Here is a 26,715-nt window from a genome sequence, read left to right on the forward strand (position 1 = left end):
TTATGCGGAGTTAGTGAACGAAGGTTTGCGTAATTAAAAACCTGAAAGGATTAAAGTTGTGGTTTAAATTTTAGATTATTACTGTATTGAAGCAAGGAAGATAGAACGGAGATTATAAAAAACAAGTTTTTTGTCAATATGGCCCTATTGGCCCAGCGATGCCAACTGCCAAGTCCAACTTCCAAGTGACTGTCCAACCAGGAGAGAGGCAGATCCAGCCTTCCAGGCATACAGCCAGAGTACGGAGTATCAGATGTAGCTGTACTGCTGTAGCCTGTAGGCATGTAGCAGCAGGTGCAGCGCCGTCACTCGTCAGCCCGTCACTAGACGACCAGAACTTAAGCTGTCACGTGTCAGCGATGAAAAATTGAAAATTAAGCCGTCGGCCCGTCAGGCGTCAGCGTCAGACATGCCGCTGATTCTGAACATCAGAGAGTTATTTTATCTTCATGTCTGAGGTCTCAAACGTGCAACTCTCTCACCAGTCTCACGGTCACGGTTCTGTCGGTTCACTGAACCATAAAGCATTAAGCTCAACTATTTAGTAGCTATTTACCGCCTGCCCCTGGCCCTGGGGCAGTGCCACAGCTGTTAGTCAGTTATCTTGCCACTTTCTTTGCGTTAATTATGGAAACTTTTGAAATTGAAGTTTTCTGTGACTCTTAAAAGTAAAACTATAAGTCTATAACTTGCTGTTGCTGGTGGCTGCCAGGCTGCATTAGTAGTGATGAATGATGATTAGTCTTGGCTTGGACTCTTGGTTGGTGTCTGTCAGAGACTGTCACTTGGTTATTTGAATCTTTTTGATCCCATTCTCAGATTATTGTCAGATATTCAGATAATTTTACCCATTCCTACTTACTAGTTACTACATCAGTAGGTAGGTACCAGGGTACCTCAGTTCAGTACCTTTCACTCTCAGAATTGGGGACTCTGCCAGTCTGCCCTGCCACAGTGCCACTTGATCTGCAGTACCTATGCGCTGGACTCATGGCTAGCTTGGTATGACAGTAATAATAATAATAATGATACAGCAGCATATCTGCTGTTCATGCTGCAAGCTGCAGGTGCCGAGTTGTATTACTGGAGACACCTCATGTGGAAGCTGTCAAGTTTCCTTTCTCAGGCTCTCACAATTTATTAACACGTTGACTACGTATTGGTACATATCTAACATATGCATACCACTGTACCACAAAATGTATTTCTCCAGGTCCAGGAGGTAGTGGTACATAATTCAGGTTGCCCAAAATTGGTCAAAATCCGAGAACAAAGAAGGCCAAAAAATGCCTTATGTATACTAGTTTATTTGTAGGTTCCGCTATAAAAATTCCATTTATTTTCTTTTTGCAGTATTTAAAATTTAATTAGGAAGTACCCCTATCATATATTTTAGCTGGCCAACGCAATTGAGAAAAACTAAAGTCTAAATCACAAAATTTGTCCAGAAAAAATGACCGTCTGGCAGCTTAAAAAAATTACAAAAAACGAAATAATCGTACAAGATGAAGCAATCATAGTCAAGGTGTTAAATGAAAATTATGAAAAAATATTCTAACCAGCAGCTTTTAAAAAATTATTTGTGAATCAATCATTTTCAATGATGATTTTCATTTTAATATTAAATTCTGCTTATTATTTTTGATTTGTGTCCATAGGCAGCCAGGCTAAGCTGGCTTGTTGAGCATAATCCCTGACGCTGGAGCCTGGAAGGTCTGTGCCGGACTGCTGGTCTTAAGAGTTAAGAGTTTGCCATTCAAGCCGCCCATTGGCGGCTGGCCTGATAGCCATTTGCCATATTGTTTCCGTTTTAATAAAACCATATCTAATCTTTTAAAATGAACAACTTCATAAATTAACATCAGACAATTGATGAAAATGTTTTCTTGCAATAATGAAAATAATTTTTGTTTAACAATTTTTATAGTAATTAGGTTTTGATTAAGTTAATTAGATTGAACTAGTGTGGCACAAAATACAGCTATCAGCTACCTATGCTGTTTTTTTTTGCTGGTCTTATTAGATAGGTACTTGGCAGCTTGATACTCTTTGCAGAATCCTAAAATTTTGAGAGCATGCCCAGAAAAATAGTGTCTTTTCCAATGTCTATGTTCTTTTGCCCAATAAGATGAAACAAACTTTATAAATTCATGTTATTGCTGCTCTAACAAAACTAAAATGAGCAAGTAAAAAAAATTGGAACACAAGATTGTGTGGATGCAAATTGATATTTGTTTGTTCATTTCCAAACACAGACCAAATTAAGAGTTGAGCAAAGAGAGCAGCGTAAATGCCTACTGCACATCAATACACAAATCTGCTGGCTCACTATTTTGATGTTTTGTATTGCTCTGTGTGTTGCTTATGCACATACTTATTAATGTTGTCAATTGCTTTCCTGCATTCAACTAAATTGTCATGACCAATTCTCTTTTCCAGACATTTGCCTCAATATTTTTTGAGACATCTTGTGTTATTATCCTATTTGGTGCCATTACAAAAGCTGGAAGGATGACTTCTAAATCAGTGAGTTTCACTTTAATTACTGGTTTGAAATACTAATATCTTTAACAGATGACAGCCTTACACATTTTGTTTTACTTGAGATAGTAGGCATAAAAAAATTCTGTCACAATTGAAAATGCCTTCATATACCTATATATAATTCAGTATGGTATTTTATGAATTGTTTCATTTCATTCATCTCAATTTTGACTTTTTGGATGCATTATTTATGTTTCAACACCTCTAGAAAATGCAATTTACATTTTTTTTATAATATTATTGCCCCATTGATCAAAATGAAGTATGGTTTCATGATGAGATGCATGCTTCATATGTGATTGGAAAGCATTATATACCTATAATTCATTAGAAACCTCTATATGTAATTGCATAGTAATTCATGTACTGGTATATATGGGACATATGTAATTGGGAATAAATCTGTATTATAACTCTTTATTAAGTCTAGTGTATATTTAGGTACTCATTAGTGTTTCAATTAAATAACCAGTGTTCAATTTCCAGTCTATTTAAATATTGCAATGCCAGTTACATGGGTATCTTTACATCAAGATTCTCTTGTAGTTTTTCATGGTATATAATTAAATCCTATGCATGGATTATTTTGGCCAGAAAATTTTATCAGTTGATATAGCTTTATTGATGGTGTTGCAGATAGTGGAGGATGTTCGGAAGGTGTTTAACTCGGGTCGCACCCTCAATGTGGACTTCAGGAAGGCCCAGCTCCGCAGCTTGCAGAAAATGTACTTGGAACACAAAGATGACTTCTGCTCTGCTCTGGCTTCTGATCTCCATAAGGTGCTGGTGCTTATGTTCTTGCATATAAATCTTTATATATATACATTTTGGTTGCCAAATTCTCTTTGAAATTCAATTAATGCTGCAAAACATTTATGGAACTGATCTTCAACTTGAAAATATGGATAGATGATTTATCTGACAGGATATTGTTTGTTTTCCAGCCAGCACACGAGGCCATTGTGTTGGAGCTGAATCTCGTCATTGGGGACATTGACCACATCCTTGCCCGCATTGATAACTGGGTCCAGCCTGAGAAGGTATTGATGCTCATAACTTTGACCATGACTTAGTTTTACTGATGTACTATATTCATTCTTGAACATTTTTGATGTCATTTCTTCATTTATTTGATGCATTTCAATACCTATTTTTGATGGAATTTTTTTTTGCAGATATTGCATCTATAATTTATCTCTTCAGTTAAAGCAAACAAAAAATTTGAAAAGAAACATTTTGGTATATGATATTGATTTTGTTCTGCATTTTTCTTATACCTAAAATTATGTCCACCGCATCAATGAAAGTCAGCTCTCACACAGTTTCTGTGATGATGTACAGACATAGCTAATCTTGAGCAATGCTATGTTGACCAAGTGTTGTTTGCATGCAGCCTCAATCATGCGCACCAACTGCTATTTATATATGTGAACTGTTCATCCCAAGTTCTTGTATATCCTTGATTGTTTCTCCGCAGAAATTTTTGCTGTAGCATGTAAGCCTCATGCCCAAACTAAGAGAGAATCCCACATAGCACAAAAATAAGCAATATTTCCCAGACTAATTTAAATGATTAGGCACAAAATTCCAGTCTTCATGGAATTGCATGGAACTGCATGGCGGTGAACTAGGTTATACAAATACAGTTTTAATCAACTTAAGAGATGGTCATTTATACTAAGTAGTTGAATAATATTTAGATAATCTGGGGTTGTTTATAATGGTGACAATATGGCCAATATTATTATTAATGGTGCAGGTGCCCCGCAATCTGCTCACCATCTTTGACACGCCCATGATCTACAACGACCCGTACGGCGTGGTGCTCATCATGGGCGCCTGGAACTACCCTGTGCAGCTCGGCCTACTGCCTCTCGCTGGTCAGCTAACTTATATACGCTATAGTCACACTTATATTTGCTGGTTTTATGCTGGTCATAGTACTTAAATGCTTATGATTTAATAAGGTGCCTCCGTCCAGCTACGAATCTTTCTCCCATGCCGGGAAGCTCTGCACTTGAGCTCTGTGGGATGAAGCTATGCACACAAATCTAATGCCACAGCGTTGGTTGTTTCTCTTATTTGTATACTATTCTCTGAACAACTTAAATCAAGGCTTCATTGTCAGAATTTGTTTCAAATCTTTTGTATTGTTCTAAGAGCATGAGCCTTATATTGTTCTATGAAGTTACCAAGGCTATAATGAGGTCAATGGTAGACCCTGGTCATTGTACTACAGAGAGTCTTGTGATTTAAATTTAAAAGCACTCGCTGAATGTCCTGCCTTCGTGTTTTGGGTTATGTAACATTAAAAGAATCTGATATTTTTAGGTTGCATTCAGGAGTGAAGAAGGTTTGGAAGGAATACTGCGAGTAATTGCAATATTGGCTTAGAATAGGTTACATGGTTTCGTATTGTCTCTTATTTTCCACTAGACCTGGGCTGGGATAGGTACATCAGTCTTTGCATAGAAGCCATATCTAGAAATCCATTAGATGACGTACTTGAAGATGTACAGATTGTGTTCAAAGTTGAAACTTGGCCTATTTGCCTCCAAGCAAAATCAGACTGATTGATGAGAACATCTAGATTAAAAATATTTTGTGCTTGAAACGTTCTCCATAAAGCAGGGTTCACACCATACGGCCGGGCACGGACCAGTCTTATATCATTTAATGCATTTCCATACAAGCATTTGCATCCGCCATGAAAGGCAGAAGTCTTGTTAATGGTGTGAATGCCTCCATGGAAATGCATTACTAAATAATATTGGACTGGCGGCACGTGCCCGGCAGTGTGGTGTGAAGCCAACCAAACTCACTTAAAAGATGAACTTTGTATTTGCATGAACAATGCTATTGTTATTTGCAAACGCTGCTGCGTTAGCCACTGGATGGTTTGTTGAAAATCATTCAGTCATCACCTCAACTACTCACCATTAGAAACCAGTGAAGCATCGAGTCTTCAGTGATAACTAACTTATTTTTTATTTAAGAAGTTCATTTAAGAGAGGGTTTATAAGACGGTGTTGTTGACAGGCGCTATCGCGGCCGGCAACTGCGTGGTGGTGAAGCCCTCAGAGCACGCGCCCGCCGTCTCCAGCCTCATCGCCAGACTGCTGCCCAAATTCATCGACAATGTGGGTCTTGATTGGTCACTAGGTCGTGTCAGTGGTCACTAGGTAATGTCATTGGTCACTAGGACACGTCATTGGTCACTAGGTCATGTCATTGGTCACTAGGTCATGTCATTGGTTGGTGACCACTGACGGACACGCTAGTGCTGCAAACTAGCCATGCTGGTTATTATTTTAATGGTAGGGAAGTCATAAATTTTAGATTCTTTTTAAAAGGTTTCAATTTATTGTAATTCATAATAGTAGAACGATCGTGAACGTTATATTTAAATGCGAATTTTATTTTAATGACGTACAAGCAAGTAATATGAATTAATTACAGGAATGCTATCAAGTTGTGGAGGGCGGGGTGCCAGAGACCACAGAGCTGCTGAAGGAGCGCTTTGACTACATCTTCTTCACAGGCTCCTCCCACGTGGGCAAGATTGTCCAGCGCGCCGCTGCTGAACACCTCACCCCCACCACGCTAGAGCTCGGTGGCAAGAGGTCTACTTCCATGCACTAATAACTCTTGATCACTTCATAATCCAATACTTTTAACTTTAAAAGGCCTCATAATCTAGTACTCTTAACTATAAAAAAATTGGCTCATAACCTAGTAGTACTACTCTTAACTATCAAAAAATTGCCTAATAATCTAATACTTTTAACTGCTAATGGCCTCATAATCTAGTAGTCTTAACTGTTAAAAGCTTCACAATCTAATATTCTTGTCAAGCACATCATTCTGCAAGGCATAACCTGCTATATTGTGGCATAGCAATTACTCTCTGTACATTTTATATTTATGCTCTCGCATTTTATACACTACCTGTATTTTCTGTGGTCAATGCTTTCCTGCAGGTAAGAGAGGCACGTATCTCTCCCTTTAAATAGCATTATCTCAACGTGCCCCTTCCTTTACACATCTTTTATGTATCATTGCCTCTAGGTAACTCTGGCTTGACACATACGTCGCACCTATAGCCCAGTGTACCTGGATGACACCTTAACATGGATGACACCTTAACACATATGTTGCACCCACAGCCCAGTGTACCTGGATGACACGGTGAACTTGGACATAGCGACACGACGCATCATGTGGGGCAAGTTGATCAACTGCGGCCAGACGTGCATAGCGCCCGACTACCTGCTCTGCTCCAAGACTGTGCAGGAGGCCTTCGTTGCCAAGGCCAGGGAGGTCATCAACGAGTTCTATGGCGAGGATCCCAAGGCCAGCCCTGACTACTGCAGGATTGTGGCTGAGAGACATGTGGAGTGAGTTCTTGTTGCTGGGGGACGCATCGAGTGGTGCGTTAAAAGAGTTCTTGTTGCTGCAATGCACTTCAAGTGAGTTATTGCTGCCAGGGGATGTGTCAAACGAGTTCTTGTTGACGGGTGGTGCACGTAGTCAATTTTTGTTGTGATTGCGCTGCGGTTGCCTCTATTTTGTCAGAGAAGAAAGGCTGCTTTATGACTGTAGGCTTCCTATCCGCCTAAGCTCGCACTTCAATTGAAGGCAGATTTCATAACAGGATCTATGTTTGCTGTAATAAACAAGGCATTTATTTAGGTCTTGGATACCCACCCGCTGCAAATGTAGCATATACTTATAACTGTGATAATTCCGTAACATTATTGCAGTCGGCTGTCGGAGTACCTGAAGGACGGCACCGTTGTAGTGGGGGGCGAGGTCGACAAGAAGCAGAAGTACTTCGCCCCCACCATCCTCACCGACGTCTCGCCCACCAGCAAGGTCAAGATCTACACTCTATTGTGTTTTCTATAATTGCTGATCAAAAAGATGACATCTAAAATGGTTTATCTTCACAAATTGACCAGTATTAATAATCGATTCACGAACGTATAAGAATTAATAGAAATTTTGTTGAATAATGTAGACATTCAGGGAGAGAAATATAATGAATGAGATGTATTGACCCTGTGGCTGCTGCAGGTCATGACGGAGGAGATCTTCGGCCCCATCCTGCCCATCGTCAACGTAGAGAACGTCCACGATGCCATCAAGTTCATCAAGACCAGGCGAGTTTATAGAGCTATAATACATCTAATTTATTAAAATGTGTATAATAAATCAATTAGAATTAACACAACCAATCTTTGAGAAGTAACTATTGAAACGTGTGAGACCAAAGCGCTGATTGAGATAATCACTACTCTTGGCTAGGATCAATTCGTGTTGTGTTACGAACAAGATTCTGCTGGCACACTAATTCTTGTGTTATTAAATCAACAGATATTAAAGGACATAAGTTGTATATATATCCACCAAACTGGACACACCAATAACATTGTAGTCTAAACAGTTTTCATCAATTTTTTTATACCAATAAATATTGTGCTGTCTATAAGACATGTGAGTGTTGTACAGTGCGCGCTCTCACTTGTTCTGGATGTTGACAGTTGTGAACTGAATATTAGAGAGATTCCTTGTCTCAAAAAATGTAACTGAATCTGATTTTGTTTGTTATTCGAAAGACGAAAGAGGGAGGCGCGCGTGGGGGGCGTGGCTGTCAACGACAGTGTCGTGCAGCTCGCTGGTGAGGGCGCATGCCCCTCTTGCCTCTTATTCCTTTTTGTTGAGCCATGTATTCCTGTTGTCTAAGCACCTATTTATTCCCGTTGGCAAAGCACTTATTCCTCCTAATTATGTTAGCATGGGTCACTGCCACGGTAGCGCACGCAGGGTTGTTGTCGGGGCCATAGAACTTCTAAGCATGACACGGAGGAACATTTCGGTGCAATTGTAATCTTGTGGGAGGAACATTTCAGTTCAATTGTTATCTTGTGGTCAAACTCTTGTCGATTTTAATGACAGCTCATGCTATGCATATGAGGATTGTTGTCAATTTTCTGACTTCACACCGCACGCGTAGTGAGCCTCATCTTGGCACTGGTCCTTGTGGTTGCCCGCGTCATGCAGCATGGTTTGCAGCGATGATATTGTTTGTATCACAGCCTCTTAGTGTGTAGTTCTTATCATCGCACTAGAACTTTCTTCTCCATGGCACCACCATCGTCGTGGTGATAGTTTTCGTGGTATCTAGGAGCCGTGGGGTTAACTAGATAACTCGATTTAACTCGATAACTAGATATCGATTTTTCTCCTTGCGCTTGCACTGCCGACTTTATTTTTATCATTTTATTGCGGAATATTATATACTTTATTTTTGTATCTGAAGGTACGAAATTTTCTTACTATTCTTAATTTTTTGTATCATTTTCTGCTGAGTATAATTACTGTGCTGGTCTGTGGGTGGAATGGGTGTGCACTCCCTGCATGTCATTAGTCAAATATTATATAAAGTAGTAATTATTATTATGTAGAGTAGTTTTTATTATTGCATAAATTAGTTACTATTACATAAAGTAGTTATTTTCGCAGGTCTTCGTATTGTTTGCGCACGTTAGCCTCCCATGTTGTAGTCTTAAGCGAATGCCGCACTAGTTTTTATAGAGGGCATATCTCGCGGCGCATCCTTTTTCTATTCACCTCAAAATCTTGGTTATTTTTCTTGAATAAAACACGAAGGTCTTTGCAACATAATCTTCGGCGACTGTCAAATATGGATTGCATCATCACTAAAAAATAATGGTTCATATTGTCCACATATTGACCTGCTGACAGCTAAAGCAGACGGCTTATGTAGCTCTGATCTGCTTTTCTCCTGACCAAACTGGGTCATGGTGACCCACACTAGAACAAAAAGTGCATAATTTTTTTACAAAATCTATGTCATAATTTTTTTCTGTGTTGCACGAGCTTTAATTTCAGATACGCAAGGCTGAGCTCCGATGACGAGAATAAGTTGGTGCATTTGATCTAATTTTATTACAGGGATAATGTTTGAAATATCGTGTGGCGCTGCCGGAGTTCCTAATACATCACATCCTCTTTCTATGTTCATTTCCCAAAATTAATTACCATCTCGTATACATTAATTAGTTTGCAGGGAAATAATTCTTATTGTAATTGTTTTCTTCCTTCAGAACTTAAATTGCTGAGTTTCGTCAAGTATTCACTCGATGTTAATTTGTATCGACTTTAATCTAATCACCGTTAGTTCTAATGAATGTAAAACACAATGCTCGAAAAACTGGCTCGTTTAATAGCTGCCGTATTAAAAAAAAAATCGTTTGCACAACAGAAGTTACGGCGTGAAAAACGCCTGCAGTAACAGCTTGAGTGCCGCCTGCTTTAACACGATGCGGAATTATCGCTGTATATCTTCAAGAATATTTATAGTCTTTACTTTTCCGTACTTCGTTTTAGTGGGTGGAACCCATCCCTGAAAAAGAGAAAGAGTTTGTTATTAGTCACGTGTGCTTGAAGTATAGGTAATCGGCTTACATACACATACACATTTGACAAGTAATGATGACTCGGCTGCAAGTAACAGCCTCTCTTAACTCACCGCGTAGAAGAAAGCTTGGCTCCAAGTAACAACACCTACTTGTCGGCGCAGAAATTTGCTTGGCTCGTAGTGACAGCCCATGCTACTTGCTCCTTATCAAGTAATAAAAACTGGGCACCAAGTTACAGCCCATACTACTTATTACTTTCAAGTATAATGACGGCTACAAGTAACAACCCCTCTTACTTGCCCGCGTAGAGATAAGCCACTGACCGCCTACGTGTTCAGCAACAAGGACAGCGTCGTAGAGCGCTTCTACGTGTCCGTGACAAGCGGTGGTGGCTGCGTCAACGATACCATGGTGCATCTGGGAGGTATACATACTACCATGATGGTAGTGCTGGTGTGGTGCTATGTTCTGGTTCTGCTTGGCTTACATGGTGCAGGTTCAGGTGGAAACCTGTGATGCAACCTGCGGGTTCTGCTTGGGTTCCATGGTGCAACCTGCAGGTTCAGGTGGAAACCCGTGATGCAACCTGCGGGTTCTGCTTGGGTTCCATGGTGCAACCTGCAGGTTCACGTAGAAACCCGTATAGCAACCTGCGGGTTTCGGTGACCTACCGTTCGGTGACCTACCATGCTACGCCTGACGGGTACTTGATTCATGTTAGTTGGACCGTGATGTATGGTGCCAGCATCTCCCTACTGTGCCGGATTGGTGCTGATCGCCTGATTATGCTGCTGCTTCCGTGGGGTTGTGAAATCATCGTAACTTGAATATTTTTGCGATGTTCAACGTTACCTTTTTGTATGTGGGGATCACCGTGTGTTTATAGGGAAAATAATGCGTCTTGTACATATATTGGTCTGCAATTGGTTTTTTGTTTTCGACGCCTGTTATGTTCGCGCTCACTCTGCCTTCTCTGATCTAATGTATTATTAATCCTTTCAAATAATGCAAGCTGCTGGCGTGTTATTTTCTTGCTGTAGCTGTGAACCTTGTGAGTTAATTCCTCACATTATATATATTGTGTTATGTTATTGATTTTTATCTTAACTTGTATAATCTTCTATCATAAATGACGATAAGGCACGAGGACAAGTGCCGTCGCACAGATTCACGGAGCGTTGATGAAACCGAAAGATTTAAAAAATTTTGTGTAATTATTGATCAATTAACGCCATAGTTTGAAGAGTGACATTTTCCATCTTGTAGCGACTTGGTAGACATGCCAAGATTGAGACGCCACTGATCCTGCAATGGATAGAAACGCTTCTTAATATTAATGGTCATACTATCAACACTCGCTTAAGTACACGTAGCGGCCAGTTTCTCGTCTCTGATTGGCTGGTTCAGCTTGAAAAAATTCCTCTGTGATTGGGTGACAGAGTTACGAGCTCTTAACTATTTATGATAGTTAGCCCCCCAGGACTTCGGCTCTGACCAAGTCGCCGCTGAGCGGCCTGGGATCCGATACATCGAGCGGAATGAAACTAACGGATCTGAACAGCAAATGATACATATTATTAAGGTTATTGGTACCAAACTGTTTGGTACTGAAACCTTTGGTACTAAAGCCTTTGGTACCAAGGCTTTTGGTAACAATGCCTTTGGTACTAAGCTTTTAGTTCTAAACGTGCACTGCGTGGCCAGGCCTGGCGAGCCCCTGGCGCTGTACATCTTCAGCTCCTCGAAGCCCACGCTGAAGCACCTCGCGCACGACCTGCCTGCTGGTGGCATGGCTGTCAATGACGTCATTTTCCATGCAGCAGGTATTCCCTCAGAGCTGCTGCCATCTCGAGGTATTCCCTCTGAGCTGTGTTGTCGTTCCGAAGTGTCGCCTTGAAAGTTTTGCCGTATCAACGCATTCTGTACAATTGTACCCGTCCTGCTTGTACTAACACTCGCAAGGACAGCTACGACCCTTTAGCTTGTACCCTTCCAACATCACGTCAAAAACAGCTGGTTAACTCATACTCTCCTAACATCACATCCAACACAGTTGATCACCTGCTACCTTCATCCAAATTACAGCACTAACATAACATCCAGTATGGCTGGCTCTCTACAGCCTCTTTACACGGTGCCCACACACTGCACAGCTGACGGAGCGGTGACTTATTTGCCGAAGCACAGAGCTTGCGTTGTTAATAATAACCGGACAGATTATTTATTTGTTTGTTTATTTGACGTAACACAGGTGACAAAGGTGCCAGGTAATTCAGGGAGAGGTACCTACACAGATATACAGAGAGAACAACTTCGAGGAGGATAGTATTAAGTACGTGCTCATTCCTCTTCTGAGATAGTTGAGAATGCGTAGTCATTTGCTACGTCCGCTAGTTTGCGGTGTTCAGTTCTCATTAAAATCGTCTATAATTTTAATAAGTAAAATATTGTTGTCAAGTGAGCTTCACTTGTACGTCGAATATATGTGTCTGCATTAACTGACACCGCGTCTCAGAGCGTCGGCAATATATGGCTGGTTAGCTCGCCTCTCAAAGCCACCATGCATAAGATTGCGTTTCTGATCCAGTGACGACCTTGTCAAAAGAAATGATGAATTCTGACGTGAATGGAATTTTTTCCTTCATCATGAAGTGAGGCAGGCCAGCAGGGTAAAGAATTTGAAAAGATGAAAACAAGCTAGATAGACCCTCTGCGCATCTTGTCAGCGACTCTCAGAAAGGGTTGGAAAGAATTTCTGGACTAACATTCAACTAATTGAAGTTCTGTTCAACCGCTGCAGCTTTGTTTTGTTGCTGTTCAACTAATTGCTTTATCATTCTCATGCGGCTTCATGTTGAAGTCTGTTTTTATTTTTTTATTTGTGTGATGTTTTCTAATTTTGTCATAAATTTTAGCGTGCTCTTTTTGGTGCGTGCTATGACATGCCCGGCGCAAACGTGATTTAACATTGTATTGTATTGTATCATTGTATTTTTAACATTTGTTCAGCTTATTTATGTGTTATTTCCGCAAATGGCTTCTTTGCATGTGCTTCCCTCTTTTTTTAATCATTATCTGGCTTGCTTTACTTAGCTCAATTCTATTAGTGGCGTACGGGTTTATTATTTTTTAACCACTTTAATGCGGTGTCAGTGGCACCAAGATGAGGGGAGCTAGCCGCATGTTCGAGCCTTCCGAAGTTCAGTTCATTTCTCTGTGTCGCTACTGGGCGGCGCATGACAATCGTCAAAGGTGGTGGCATCAGCATGGTTGTGGGCAGTGTTCAAGATAATTTTTGGGTACCTCTCACCTGGAGGATCGTACGGTTTAGCGGTATATCCCGCAATATTCACTCTTCTTCCCATCATCTGACACTTATCGATCATCTTAATTAAAGACCGATCGTCTTAATCGACCATATTAAGGTCGGAATGCTGCGGCTTTATATCCAATCGTAGGTTATAAATAAAATTTTGACTTTTTAAACGTTTTTTGTTCAATTGGTGGATGGGTACCCTATAATTTTCTGTTATTAGTAGCACCTAAACTGTGGACGCTTTGCATTTGTGCCTGGGTTCGAGCGTGGCTAAGTAGTTGCATGCGCACTCGTGCGTGATATGCACGCATGGCATGCACAAATGCTTGAGTCTTCCCTTGCAAGCAAGTCTCGGCAACTCAACTGATTCAGTCATTCAGGCCTTGTTAAACACGAGACTTGGTTCCGCATGCACCATCTATGTCATTATACAGACAAAAACTATATGCATATAGTGTATATATACAGGCTAAACGCTGCGATCTCCGATGAGATAAAGTGACGTGTTTTCGTAAAGTAATGGAGTGTTGGTGTTTTGTAATGGAATGTTGGTATATTTTATTGGAATGTTGGTGTAAGTAGTTTTTCGTTATCCATTAATTTATTCAACATCCTAGTATGTATCGAGAAAGAAAATGAAGGAAAATTAAAAAATTAAGTAAATCTGGCCTTTGAGATTTGAACAAGCATTGCTTTATTCCTTCAAAAGAAATAAGCTTTTTAGCCTGAGTAAATATAAAAAACATTAGCATTACTTTTGTCCCTGCATTGTTATGCTCTAATTAAGACGGTTCACATGTACATGTACTACCCGTACCTCGTACGCCTCCAGTACCCGAGCTGCCGTTCGGGGGCGTGGGGAGCAGCGGCATGGGTGCGTACCACGGCCACTTCTCCTTCCTGACCTTCACCCACCGCAAGAGCTGCCTCCACCGCAACTACAACCCCATCGCTGAGTGGATCGGCAGGTGGAGGGGCATGAGTGGAGTGTGGTGCATGGGTGGCTGTGTGTGGAGTGAGATTCAAGTCCTAGAGCCGCACGTGGCATGAGCTATAGGCGTGCTTTAGTTCTGTACTATGCCTTAGCACATATCCATGGCCTTGAGAGAATTTGAACAATAATTGTTCCTCCAATCACTTGTCTTGATTGTGTATCTTTTCACTTTTCTCACTTCTTCGAATATCCTTCCTATTAATCTATTGTTTACTTTTCTTCTCATATTAATGTAATTCTTTTGCCTCTTTACGTTCATCAGGGTCCATTGTTTGATTTCTTTTAATATAAGGGTACATACATCCATAGCAGCTCTATTCTCTATGTTCCTTTCTTACATTTTGAGTGTATTCGCTTTGTGTAACCTATTACCTGAGTAACCCCGATACCCGAGTAACGTGGTACGTGTGTTGCAGCAAGCGCTACCCGCCCTACACGCCCAAGAACACGCAGTTTCTGTCCTTCGTCACAAAGGAGATGAAGCTTCCGTCGCTGCGCTACCTCCCGCACCTCGTCTGCTTCGCCGTGGGGGCCGCCTCCGCCTACGTGGCTACCTACTTTGCCCAGGTACTGTACCTACTTTGCCCAGGTACTGTACCTACTTTGCCCAGGTACTGTACCTACTTTGCCCAGGTACTGTACCTACTTTGCCCAGGTACTGTACCTACTTTGCCCAGGTACTGTACCTACTTTGCCCAGGTACTGTACCTACNTACCTACTTTGTCCAGGTACTCTACCTACTTTGTCCAGGTACTGTACCTACTTTGTCCAGGTACTGTACCTACTTTGCCCAGGTACTCTACCTACTTTGCCCAGGTACTGTACCTTTTTGGCCCAAGTACTGTACTACATAATTTGTCCAGGTACTGTACCTACTTCACTGAGATGTTGTACCTGCTGGCTGGATGTTCACGCAAATCGACATTAATTTCTGTATTCATGATGATGCGTTTCCATCTAGTCCACAGAATTGCTTAATTCTATTCTCGCTTGTATGAGAGAGATAATTTTTAACTTATTTCTATTAACCATCGAGACTTGCGTTACTTATCAATACCGTCGAAGTACGAAACGCATTGATGTACTGCGCGAACAACCTTTTGATGTACATAAGCATTTGAGAATAGTTGTTGAACCCACAACTAATTCCCTCGTATAATAACCATCAAACTTTATAACAAGACTCGCTCTACTTACTCCATATACAGTTATGTAGCTCATTACAGGCATGCTTACCTTTCTTTATCCTTACATTCCTTTAACCCAGTAAGAAGTCGCTCTTCTCTTCCTTTACTTTCCTCCCTTTCCTTGCTCTCCGAAACTTCTTTCGTTTCCTTCCTTTCCTTCCTACCATTTTTTTCTTTCCTGTCTTCCCTTCCCTTCTTTACTTACTTCCTTCCCTCCTTCCTATTCCTTTTCAAAAATATGGGAAGACTTGCCCCATGTGACCACAGGTGTTAACGGCGCACCGCTACCTCAGGGGCGATGCTTGAAAGCCCCGAGTTGTAAGATTGCTTAAAGTTCTTTTATGTTGAGTGCGTTAGATCACTGAGGCGGGGCGAAAAAAAAATTATTGACAAAATATGATTACAAACTCGATTTTGATAATAATTGTTGACGCGCTAAACTGATAACGGTAAAAAATAAATTCAAAGCCTTGTATATGCGCTTCCTATAACAATTGGTGATGCATAGAACGTTCTTCAAGAAAAAATTAAACTTTTGTGTTTATCGGTTCGTGCACCGCCATGTTGACCGTACAAAAATACGGACATTGAGATGCGAATGAGGCGACCAATCAGAGCTACAATGCAGAGGCCGCCACTAATCGCTGTAGTAACCGCCGTTAATCGATATACTGGCCGCCACTAATCGCTGTCGTGGCCACCACTGACGCACAGAGCGGCTCAAAGACCCTGAAGTATCCTCGTCGCCCAACGGACGAGTTCATGCAACCTAAGCAAATCAAGAAACTTGGTTATAATTAACACACAACTTGAATATTATTGATGTGATAACAAGAACAAACCTCAAACGAGGAACATCTCGGCCAGACGAGACTGACGTTATTCGTTGGGCTTTCTCGATGTTTAATGAAACGAAGGTCGTTTTCCAGCGCACCGGAGGTGATGAATGTTAAGCAAGAGAGGCAGTTCAGAAAGCTTAGGCTAGTGTCGCCCTCCCTTGCCCCCTAATGATAGGTATTAAATCAAAATTCTTTTTCCCTGGTAAAAAAAAAAAAACAAATGCATTTGTGCTTTTCTCTCGTAATTGCAACAAATTTCGGGATGAATGCCACATTACGGGGGATGAATTACGAAAAATCGCAACATTACGGGGGAACAATTATTAATTAAATTACGGGGAAAATGCAACATTTCCCCCGCAAATGCATTTCCCCAGTAATGCAACAAATGACTCATTATTCGCCCGCAGGAATAACGGGCGGATAATCACTAAACATTTTTTAGACTCATTATAATGATCACTCAGACTATAATGATCAGTAAACAAGAGCAGCACCACGAGTGTCATCCTCCGTGTGCAGGTCTCTTGGCGCTTACGCTTGCTTGGCTTCCTCGCCCGCCTCGTCAGGAGACGCGGGGGGCGCTAGCTCTACTTTTGTTATCTCTCAGCGTTGTTATCTGTTGCCATACAACACTGTTATCTGTTGCCATACAACACTGTTATCTGTTGCCATACAACACTGTTATCTGTTGCAATACAACACTGTTATCTGTTGCCATACAACACTGTTATCTGTTGCCATACAACACTGTTATCTCTTGTTGTACAATGCAGCACTGTTAACTGTTGTCGTACAGCACTGTTAACTGTTCCCATGCAGCACTGTTATCTGCTGCCGTACAACACTGTTATCTCTTGTCGTACAGCACTGCTCTACTGATAAAGTTCAATGTCGCCACTAATGTTTTAATTTATTACAACATAGCAATTATTCCCTCAACTCGATATAAGATTCACTCAAGTTGATTCTTCACTCAGTATAATTCACTCAACACAGCAACGTGTATCACCTACCATCAAATTACACCTACTCTAATTATGTTGGAGGAACGCGTAACCCAGTTGTTCCTGTAACATCGAAGGCCACCTAGAGCTCGACCTGTGGGCTAGATGACGTCACTTATCATGCACTTTGTACACGCACAACTATTTGCCAAAATAACAAATTTACTGACATTATTACTATCAGTTGTAACCCTGTAACACGAATTCAGTTCCTACTGCGGGAATTTTCACAATTCCCGCATGAGTTTACTTCCCTGTTATATTTCTTGAAGACAGCTCACTAGCACGCAATATGTGATATGCTCGAGCCTCAGTTGAGTGATGTACAGGCATCTGACGTTGAAATAACGTTGATTAAACGTTGTTTTAACGTTATTTGCCTGGACAGGTACAACTTCGTAGTGTCATGATGTAAGTGAGACGGTGAGGTTGAGGCCGTCACCTTGCTTCTCTATGTGTTGTTGGGACGTGTTGAAAGCATGGACAAGTCTCTGTGGTTACTGTGATAGTTTATGCTGTGTTTTGTTTGTTCATGAATTTTAGAAGGTTAGCTATCTTATAGTTTGTATAATTAATGGTAGTGGCAGCCCCTCTTTATATTTATCGAGTTTATGGTAGTATCGTTATCGCACCTCTAAAGCTGAAGCCTGCTAAATAGTCGATCAATTTACTCGCAAAATTCAGATAAATTGACTTGTAAGTATATATTGTGTGCTCACACCGCATCTCATCAATCAATGATAGCTTAAAATGTCAATTTTATGCTACGTTTTGGGGGAAAGTGCTTGCCTTGAAGTTTAAATGTTCCACGTTGCTTATATGTTTTTTTGGTTCCCTCTAGGCGGGTGCAGAGTCTGCTTACAACGGCTAGGTATTGTTCGTGTTTGTTGATTTGTTCTACTTGCTTGGCATGAACTTTATCTAATATTTTTTCTATTTACTACGTTTTCCGTTTTTTAGGTTTATAATAATCATTGCTGCTATCCTAAATACTTCAACGAGTATTCGTGGAGAATTTACTTCACTAATGCTAATTACTTCTAAAAATTTTAATATCATCTAATAATATATCGATACGTTCCTACTCCCTATTTTTTGGATTTTTGGACTTTGGCTGGACTGCTCTTCCCTCGCGGTTATCAGTTGCTGCATCTAGATTTTATTTGAATCGGGTTTATAATCGCTTTGTCTTCGTTCATACGCAAGTGCCGCGGAGAACCTTATTTAACATTTGCTCTTAGAGTAATAGTAGCACGGACTTATAAATTTTTATTAATTAGCACGTATATTCTATCCAGTTCATGAGTGCCTAGTATTCGTTTGAATTGTTCTTCGTGGATTGATTTGCATGAATTTTGAATTATGTTGTTCTCTTACAGGACGACTAAAAGCGGCGATGTTTTGTGGGACAGCTTACGCATGCGCACTACCCACACCTCGCGCATGGGCGCCTATACCTCATCCTCCATCCCTACCTTCTCCTCAGCCCCGCGCCCAAACCCCTCCTATTAACCAGCAAATAACACCATGAGAAAGAGTGTGAACTCCTGCACTTTGATAAAAATGTGTCAAAACAACCTAAGTGCCATGTCGAAGTTTCCGAGTATAAACTTATTTCGATGCCACGCAACGCTAGCGATTGTTTAATTCTATCAGTGACCTGGGCTGTGGGGCATGAGACCAGCCATCGGGCACCTAGAGAGGGGCACAAATTGGCACCTCTATTCATAAATTAGATTATTAATCATGTTATTCTGTTCCAAATATTGTCACTCAATTGTTCTACTTTAACGTGTTCTTTGCAATTATTTTGTGCTTATTTTGCTTACGCATGTTACTCTTCACTTGGACACATCATTCAATGAGGCAATACTCGATTTTCAAGTTGATATGTGACGTGGAATGTTGAATGCATTATTCACTCGTAGTATGAGACTCAGTTTACTATTACACCACAATCAGGAATTGATGAACGATGTTTCCAATCCAATGTGATCGCACTAGAGAGAGCTACGAGTTTCGCTATACTCGTTGTCGGTGTTTTGGCAAAGTGTGCGAGTCTAAAAACGTCTTTTCTTATTTTCGCTAATGGTAATTGAAGTATAAATGTTACGATTGTCATTCGTAAATCTGAATCGGCTGGGAGAACACCCCAGCTTCGGTGACAGCGGGACTCCCAGCTCAACTCCTTCTATTGGTACGAGTCATTGCAAGCATATGCGGCAATTACATTATACACTCGTCTCAATACACCTGTGTGACTGTGGTCGGATGAGTAGTTCAAGTTCTTTTTAGTTTATATGCGCAGCTAAGTTCGTTAAGTTTGTGCTGAACGTTTCTTTAGCTTCTTCTAAGGAAACTTTTACGGTTAGTATACAGCTACACTTTAGTGCTGTTATGTAGCTAAGTGTCTTACAAGCTCCCAGACAAGATGCGTGCGGTGTTATATAAAAACTTGTATAGTTTCTGCAGGTTCTTTCAGCACGTAATCGTCACTTGATGCCAACAAGGATATGCTTTATTGCTGAAATTATATTCCATTGTTGATGAAAATTGTATTCTTCTACAGCAGTTGCTTGATAGAGTTGCTCTTGCCCGCAGTTGGCACACGACGAATTCACTTGTTCTTTGAGATTCATAGAAAATTTTATTTTTTTTTCATAAATATTGTAATCGTAACTAACTGTTGAAATGTTCATAATTTTTATTTTAATGTAGATGCGTTACGTTTGAATTAGATGTTTTTGCCATAATATCACAAGACAGCCTCTACCACCACAGCCGGAACTGGTTAGCTGCTCTTGCCCAGACTGTCTTCCAGCCCAGCCATCTTCTGCATTCGCTTTAACCTATCATTTACCGAAATAGGTCGACATTATCCCCGCCTGCCCAGCACAATATGGTTTTTCCATATCACTCACGCAGCAAAATACCGAAGTCAATACGTTTCAAGTCGAAGTGATGTTTACGGCTCTCATCGATTCATTAAATTAACTGCAGGAGTTGTGGGTACCCGCCATGGCGTCACAAATCAACCAACCTATTGTCACCCAATACAATACCGATAATCAACCCACGTTTCCTGATATTGTTGTTCATGAGAATTCTTTCGAGATTTTTGATTAAAATATAATATTATTGTGGGCAAATAAGTACACAAGCGTCGTTGTCACTCCGTTCCTTCTACAAGCAATTATTATGATATTAATTGATGTTTTTTTTCTGATGTGGAATATTGATAAATTTGTGGATATTATTGCATGTTAAAGTTTTATTACTTTTTTGTTATTCCCACGAGATTCTTGAGTTTGCAGCACTATAATATTTTCCATGTTGTTGCCTTTATTGTTTGTCTACCTGTATAATTCTACGAGCGCTTCGTTATCTTAAGTTGTAGCGAGAGCAGCGAGGTGGGTGCGCTGATACAAGCCTTTATGGCCCAAGTTTGCTATAGAATTTTGTGCTCAAACCATTCTAAATCACCTCAAATTGTAGAGTGTGCTGAGTAGATTAATTCAGAAAATATGCAAACTTGGTCAATACAATTCAAATTTGTTACTGGCTGCTAACAATAAGAAGAGTATTTTCTAATAATTGGTATATGATAAGAAAAAATATCTTATTCTTCGCTATGAGCTCTCCTGCTACACGCGCGGCTGTGCCGTCGTTGGGCGGGCTACGCCATTGCGTTCTGCTTTAGCTTCTTTAACGATTAATATTAATTACATTTATTTTGTACGTGTTCTCGTGAGGGACGGGTTTAGTTCGTGTTGCATGTTCGGTACACTGCACGGCATCGTCTGGTATACAGAAGACTGTGCACGACTAGCGTTGCATCTGGCGCAATGTTGGTAGCTGGTGCGAAGCGCCAATTTGCACGAGTGAAATATGTATTCTTTTTTCAACCTTCTGCATCTACATTTCTTAATATCAACTTAGTCTTCGGAACATGTATAGTCTTAGAAACGTATACAAATTCAAGAATTATTTCATCAGGAATAACCGATTCAAATTTGAGGATTTTCTAATTGATTGTTCATTGAGCAAGTGGCTGGCTAAATTCCTGCTGGTGGTAAAAGCTCTAGCTAGCATTTGTTATAGGATAGTTAATGTTATAACCTCGACTTATTGAGCGCCGTATAAAGGGGTCCTAGTAATATAAGGAGTATGTTGCCCTACGAGCCTGACGTGACACAAGTAGAATGTTATGATGTAGTTTGATCTGGTTTGTTGTTCTCTTAAACTTTACTTCGTCATTCATGCATATTGAAAGTTTGTATTTTTATAGCCTTTCATAATACGTACATCTTTCGCTGGAATTATCTTTCATTAACCCAACCTACAGTGTAATGTTATTACAGTTGATTTGAGCGCCAAAACATTTATCAGATACATAAAATAATAAATATTGCTGCAAGTTAGGCACTATGGACCTGGTGATGCAGGGCAATGATATTAACTTCCTTCTCGTAAATGTTTATTCATTGGTAACTTATTCCTTCCAGTAATACGTGCTTTGTAGCCCGCCTCAGGGCCATCAATTAATTAACAGACTGCAACACTAATATCACATTTGGCTTCATTTAACTGAATAAGCTGCTATAGGAAACTGGTACTATTTGCTTTGAGTCTCTTTCCAGAATTGCTTCACGACGGGATTGCCTTTTTTCGACACGACTAAAGTTCTGCTTTTGCTATCAGCATAGATAAGCACACCGCGGCTCTTGGCGTAGTTGGCGAGCAGGGAATAGTCTTGCTGGAGGATAAAGTCCTTGTACAACACACCTTCCGAGTACTCCAGCCGCTCCCTTTCCAGCTCCCACAGCTGGATCTGGTGGACACAGGCAACAAGCATTAGGAACGTCCTACCTTGTACTTGGTCCAGCTCCCACAGCTGGTTCTAAAGGACACAAGCAACAACTATTAGGAACGACCTAACTTACAGATGGTCCAGCTCCCACAGCTGTATCTTGCGGACACAGGCAACAACCATAAGGGATAGTCTGGGAGCAGGAACGACTCAACTTTCAGATGCGCAAGCAAACTAGGGGAAACCCGCATCATGATCTGACCTTGTCTACCAAAACCATCGTGAGTTCAACCTTCATGTTCAAAATAGGGCTAGCACTGCAAGCGTTTACCTTGAATTACCTAATAGTAAATTAATTTAATGGTGCCTAAACCTTATTCTAGAACACTTACTCTTTCGGGTTCAAAATAGGACTAGAGCGACAACGATTCATTTGAATTGCTAACCAATCCTATCAGTGCCACGGTCAACTCGAATGCTTCAAAGAGACGCAAATACAAAATGCGTTTATGATGCAATGTAAGTGAAGACGAGAGCTCACTTGTTCAGACACCGTCTTGGGGATGATAGGGGTGCACTTGGTCATCTGTTTGTGGGCGTGCAGTTTGAGGTAGTTGATTATCTGCTCGGCGGTGATGCCTTTCAAGAACGCCCTTCTCACGCTCTGTCTGCTAATGCTGCAAACCACCATGTTCGGAAATCTGGAAAAATTCTATTATTGAGTCGTAGGAATTAATTATTTAATGCTGTAGGTCATTAATATTGGCATAAAGAAACGAATATTAATAATTTTTATAACATTAAATAGTATAGCCTAGAAGATGCCTGGCAGTATAAATAAATAAGAACAAGCTAGGACTCGGAGGAAATTTAAATGATCATCTAATTAAGTATTCCGGAAATGAAAATATACAATGACTTCCATCGAGATGCCATGACAGAATATTCCTAGTAAAATGGCGACCTTTGTCTCTATGTCTAGCTGCCAGGAAAAATATACAAAATTTAAAGTTAAAGTTTGTAAATCCTGAGAATGATTCAGATTTACCAGAGTTTGATGAAAATTTGTAACATGCGATAAACTCAGGTAAGATGACGGTTTTATTTTATGCAAGAAACTTACAACTGATAAAATAAATGATCTGTTAACAGTTGAGAGACCATGATAAGGTTCACGCACCTGCACTCGATGTCGCAGAAGATGGCGAGGAGGGAGACCTGGAGGGCCGTGGGGCTGTAGGCGTAGACGCGGGAGTTCGTCTCGACCACGAGGTTACCGTCGATCTCTTCGTCCAGCATCTTCTTCTCCCCACTGGTGATGTTCAGCACTAGTCTGCTCAGCACCACAGTGACGTGTCAGCACTAGTCTGCTCAGCACCACAGTGACGTGTCAGCACTAGTCTGCTCAGCACCACAGTGACGTGTCAGCNGACGACTCTGAGACGGAAGACGACAAAAGCGGGGCATCAGCGTGACCGGGGACTAGGAAGTCCCAAACTCATCATGTGGTCATAAGGTCACTGTAACTTATTGAGAGAGGTATACACTGCAGCTCAGCCTCATTGAGAGAGGTATGCACTGCAACTTATTGAGAGAGGTATGCACTGCAACTTACTGAGAGGATGTACTGCAACTTTATGTTTAATTAGCGCGTTGATTTGAGCGTTGCTTTAAATTTGCACGATTTAATTAGTTCATAGGGAACTATTAGCACGAAGATTTGCATCATTAAAAGTATTGTAAGCTATTATGCATAACCTACTCGACTTCAGTTGTTCATAAATGTTTGTACCTATAACGCCTATATTAATATGATGCACTAACAGCATAACCATCCTCACACCATTACCATTATTCTAATCATCACAAAAATCCCATAACTGACCTGGTGGGGTAAAATCTTCCTGAACTTCTTCTTCTCAAGAAAACAAAGCCAAACTCTCGCAGATGCTGCAGGAACGTCTGCAGCTCTTCGTCCATGCCCTCCATACTGTAGTCCTGCAAGACGAAACCGTGAGAGAACCAAACAACAGAACACACGTTATCTCCTTAACATTTTGTTGGTCATTTTTGCTGCTGCCAACTTACATCTAATAACTTCTTACAATCGCATGCGTGATACTCGGCTGCCGAACGCTATGAACTCCCACTTAGAGAACCCTGGTGATATTATGCAGGATACTTGACTGATGTAGGAGACCTTGTTGTGAGTGGTGAAGGGTCTTATTAAACTAGGTATAAATTCTAGACGCAAGTGTAGGAGACCTTGCCGTAGGTGGCGAAGGCAGTCTTATTAAACTAGGTATAAATTCTAGACGCAAGTGTAGGAGACCTTGCCGTAGGTGGCGAAGGCAGTCTCATTAAACTAGGTATAAATTCTAGACGCAAGTGTAGGAGACCTTGCCGTAGGTGGCGAAGGCAGTCTCATTAAACTAGGTATGAATTCTAGACGCAAGTGTAGGAGACCTTGCCGTAGGTGGCGAAGGCAGTCTCATTAAACTAGGTATGAATTCTAGACGCAAGTGTAGGAGACCTTGCCGTAGGTGGCGAAGGCAGTCTCATTAAACTAGGTATGAATTCTAGACGCAAGTGTAGGAGACCTTGCCGTAGGTGGCGAAGGCAGTCTCATTAAACTAGGTATGAATTCTAGACGCAAGTGTAGGAGACCTTGCCGTAGGTGGCGAAGGCAGTCTCATTAAACTAGGTATGAATTCTAGACGCAAGTGTAGGAGACCTTGCCGTAGGTGGCGAAGGCAGTCTCATTAAACTAGGTATGAATTCTAGACGCAAGTGTAGGAGACCTTGCCGTAGGTGGCGAAGGCAGTCTCATTAAACTAGGTATGAATTCTAGACGCAAGTGTAGGAGACCTTGCCGTAGGTGGCGAAGGCAGTCTCATTAANGATGTGATGCAGGGGTGTTGGGGGTGAGGGTGACAGGGTGTTGCCAATAGTTCCAATTTTTAGTTCCAGATGGAATTTATCTACAAGCATATTAGTTTAACTATTCAAATTTTTATTCCTCTGATTATTTGTTATTATATATCCAAAATTTAAGCATTCAATTTGCAAGAAGCAAATTTTGTTCAAGATTCCCGATACAGGTTGTGTTAAAAAGGAAGCCACTTTTATTAAGAATTTCCTTGTAGTCAAGTTTCTCTAAATTTCTAATAATGATTACAATGGCAGGATCAACAAGTCTTAATGTTTCTTCAAAAGAAAGGTTTTTAAAATCCGGCGACGCGTGTCGGAATCACTGAACATCTTCAGGGATAAAAGTCGAACAGCTGAGTAGACGAGGGGCTTCTAGGGTGTCTGCTGGAAGATGACTAACTGAAGCAGTAGAAGAGCAAGGTTCTTGTAGTCCTGTAGTAGTAGGGTACAGTAAGTCTAGTTGTGGAGCTTCAAAAAGCTTTGAGATCAGTCAACTGGTTATTTAGGTGTGGTTTTCTGCGCTGAATTACAATTGCTACCATTATTTGTAATCTGTTCAAGTCTGGTTCGTGACGAAGGATTTTTCTGTTCCGTACAAGTTTGTTTCTGGTTAATGTGGTATTGTGGTTGTCCATTGCGTGCATTTTTGGTCCTTCAGAAACTAGATGCATTGTGAGTCTTGTGGATAGATTGTCGTAGTCATGCCAACATATGTTCGGTTGCAGGGCTCGCACTCCCCGTGGTTGCAAGATTCCCAATACCTAAACAATTAAGCTTCTATCTAGCCTGAAATACTAGGGACAATTGAAAAGACCTAAGAAATTATTCACTAGGCTTAGAGGGGGAAAAAGTCAAGGCGACTATAACGACAATGAACTAAGAACAAAACTTGAAACATTTGTATGGGGCGTACATTAATTCGGGCCTCTCAATAAGCTTAGCATGGAGCATTGACCTCTCAATAAGCTTAGCATGGAGCATTAACCTCTCAATAAGCTTAGCATGGAGCATTAACCTCTCAATAAGCTTAGCATGGAGCATTAACCTCTCAATAAGCTTAGCATGGAGCAGAGTACGGATGGCGTCCCAAGAGATGGCCTTAGCTCCATGCTGTGGCTGGACCAGGAACTGGAGGACGCTGTCCCAGCGTTCACTGGCGTACGAGTCCAGGAACTGTGCTGACCGAGGGTGCGGGTCTGGACACAGACTGCTGGACATGCACCATGGTTTGCCTCTGCAAGTCAAATGTACAATTTTCAATAATATACAAATATTAGTCTAAAATTAAATCATGAAACAATATCTGACATAAATAAATAAATCCAAAATTATTGCTATGTTTGTCTGTCAACCATGAGTTCGTAGGCTTAATTAGAGTTTTTGTTTTCACAGTGAATCAAAAGCTTGATGCTGAAAATTAGCACTTAATGACATTATCACACATACAATAAACAAATTCTCTGGAAAATTAAAGAAGAAAAACAAATACTCATATAGTTGAAAAAGAATTTTTGTATTATAGGTACTGAATTATTAGTTTAACCAAACTGTCTGGTAGATGGCTGGGTCGTCCAAAACACACCCTCCTAGCATGGCAGTTTTGAGGTTCTCAGCAAAAGTTGTGTTGAGGATGTATGCGGG

General features: G+C 40.8%; 2 protein-coding genes across 4 annotated transcripts; one reads left to right on the forward strand and one right to left on the reverse strand.

Moving 5' to 3' along the window:
- Positions 1-2,437: 2,437 nt before the first annotated feature.
- LOC108674125 (aldehyde dehydrogenase, dimeric NADP-preferring) lies at positions 2,438-20,576 on the forward strand. 3 transcript variants are annotated; one of them, XM_018162033.2, is made up of 14 exons: positions 2,438-2,526; positions 3,181-3,324; positions 3,489-3,584; positions 4,304-4,424; positions 5,584-5,684; positions 6,004-6,167; positions 6,711-6,941; positions 7,308-7,419; positions 7,621-7,706; positions 10,298-10,413; positions 14,138-14,273; positions 14,716-14,866; positions 18,175-18,204; positions 18,713-20,576. In XM_018162033.2, the coding sequence occupies exons 1-13, from the start codon at positions 2,512-2,514 to the stop codon at positions 18,202-18,204; spliced, it is 1,503 nt and encodes a 500-aa protein (XP_018017522.1). In that variant the 5' UTR covers positions 2,438-2,511; the 3' UTR covers positions 18,713-20,576. The 3 variants fall into 3 exon arrangements, with proteins under 3 accessions (XP_018017522.1, XP_018017520.1, XP_018017523.1); XM_018162031.2 differs by lacking the exon at positions 10,298-10,413 and adding an exon at positions 11,694-11,812; XM_018162034.2 differs by lacking the exons at positions 10,298-10,413; positions 18,175-18,204 and adding an exon at positions 11,694-11,812.
- Positions 20,577-21,797: 1,221 nt separating this feature from the next.
- On the reverse strand, positions 21,798-24,141 carry LOC108674124 (general transcription factor IIH subunit 4; the record flags this gene model as incomplete). Its single annotated transcript, XM_018162030.2, is given in 4 exon segments — positions 21,798-22,164; positions 22,685-22,844; positions 23,324-23,476; positions 24,029-24,141. Coding segments are annotated over 4 exon segments (633 nt in total). The 3' UTR covers positions 21,798-21,948.
- Between the last annotated feature and the right edge of the window lie 2,574 nt (positions 24,142-26,715).

This window comes from Hyalella azteca, unplaced genomic scaffold, assembly GCF_000764305.2.
Source record: "Hyalella azteca isolate HAZT.00-mixed unplaced genomic scaffold, Hazt_2.0.2 contig16101, whole genome shotgun sequence".
In the NCBI taxonomy this organism is placed as follows: Eukaryota; Metazoa; Arthropoda; class Malacostraca; order Amphipoda; family Hyalellidae; genus Hyalella; species Hyalella azteca.

What these genes read in the sequence shown, in the direction of transcription:
- LOC108674125 (XM_018162031.2), top strand. An exon ending in CTAGAGCTCGGTGGCAAGAG is followed by an intron (nt 6,168 to 6,710) that starts GTCTACTTCCAT and finishes TTGCACCCACAG; the next exon opens with CCCAGTGTACCTGGATGACA. An exon ending in ACGTCTCGCCCACCAGCAAG is followed by an intron (nt 7,420 to 7,620) that starts GTCAAGATCTAC and finishes TGGCTGCTGCAG; the next exon opens with GTCATGACGGAGGAGATCTT.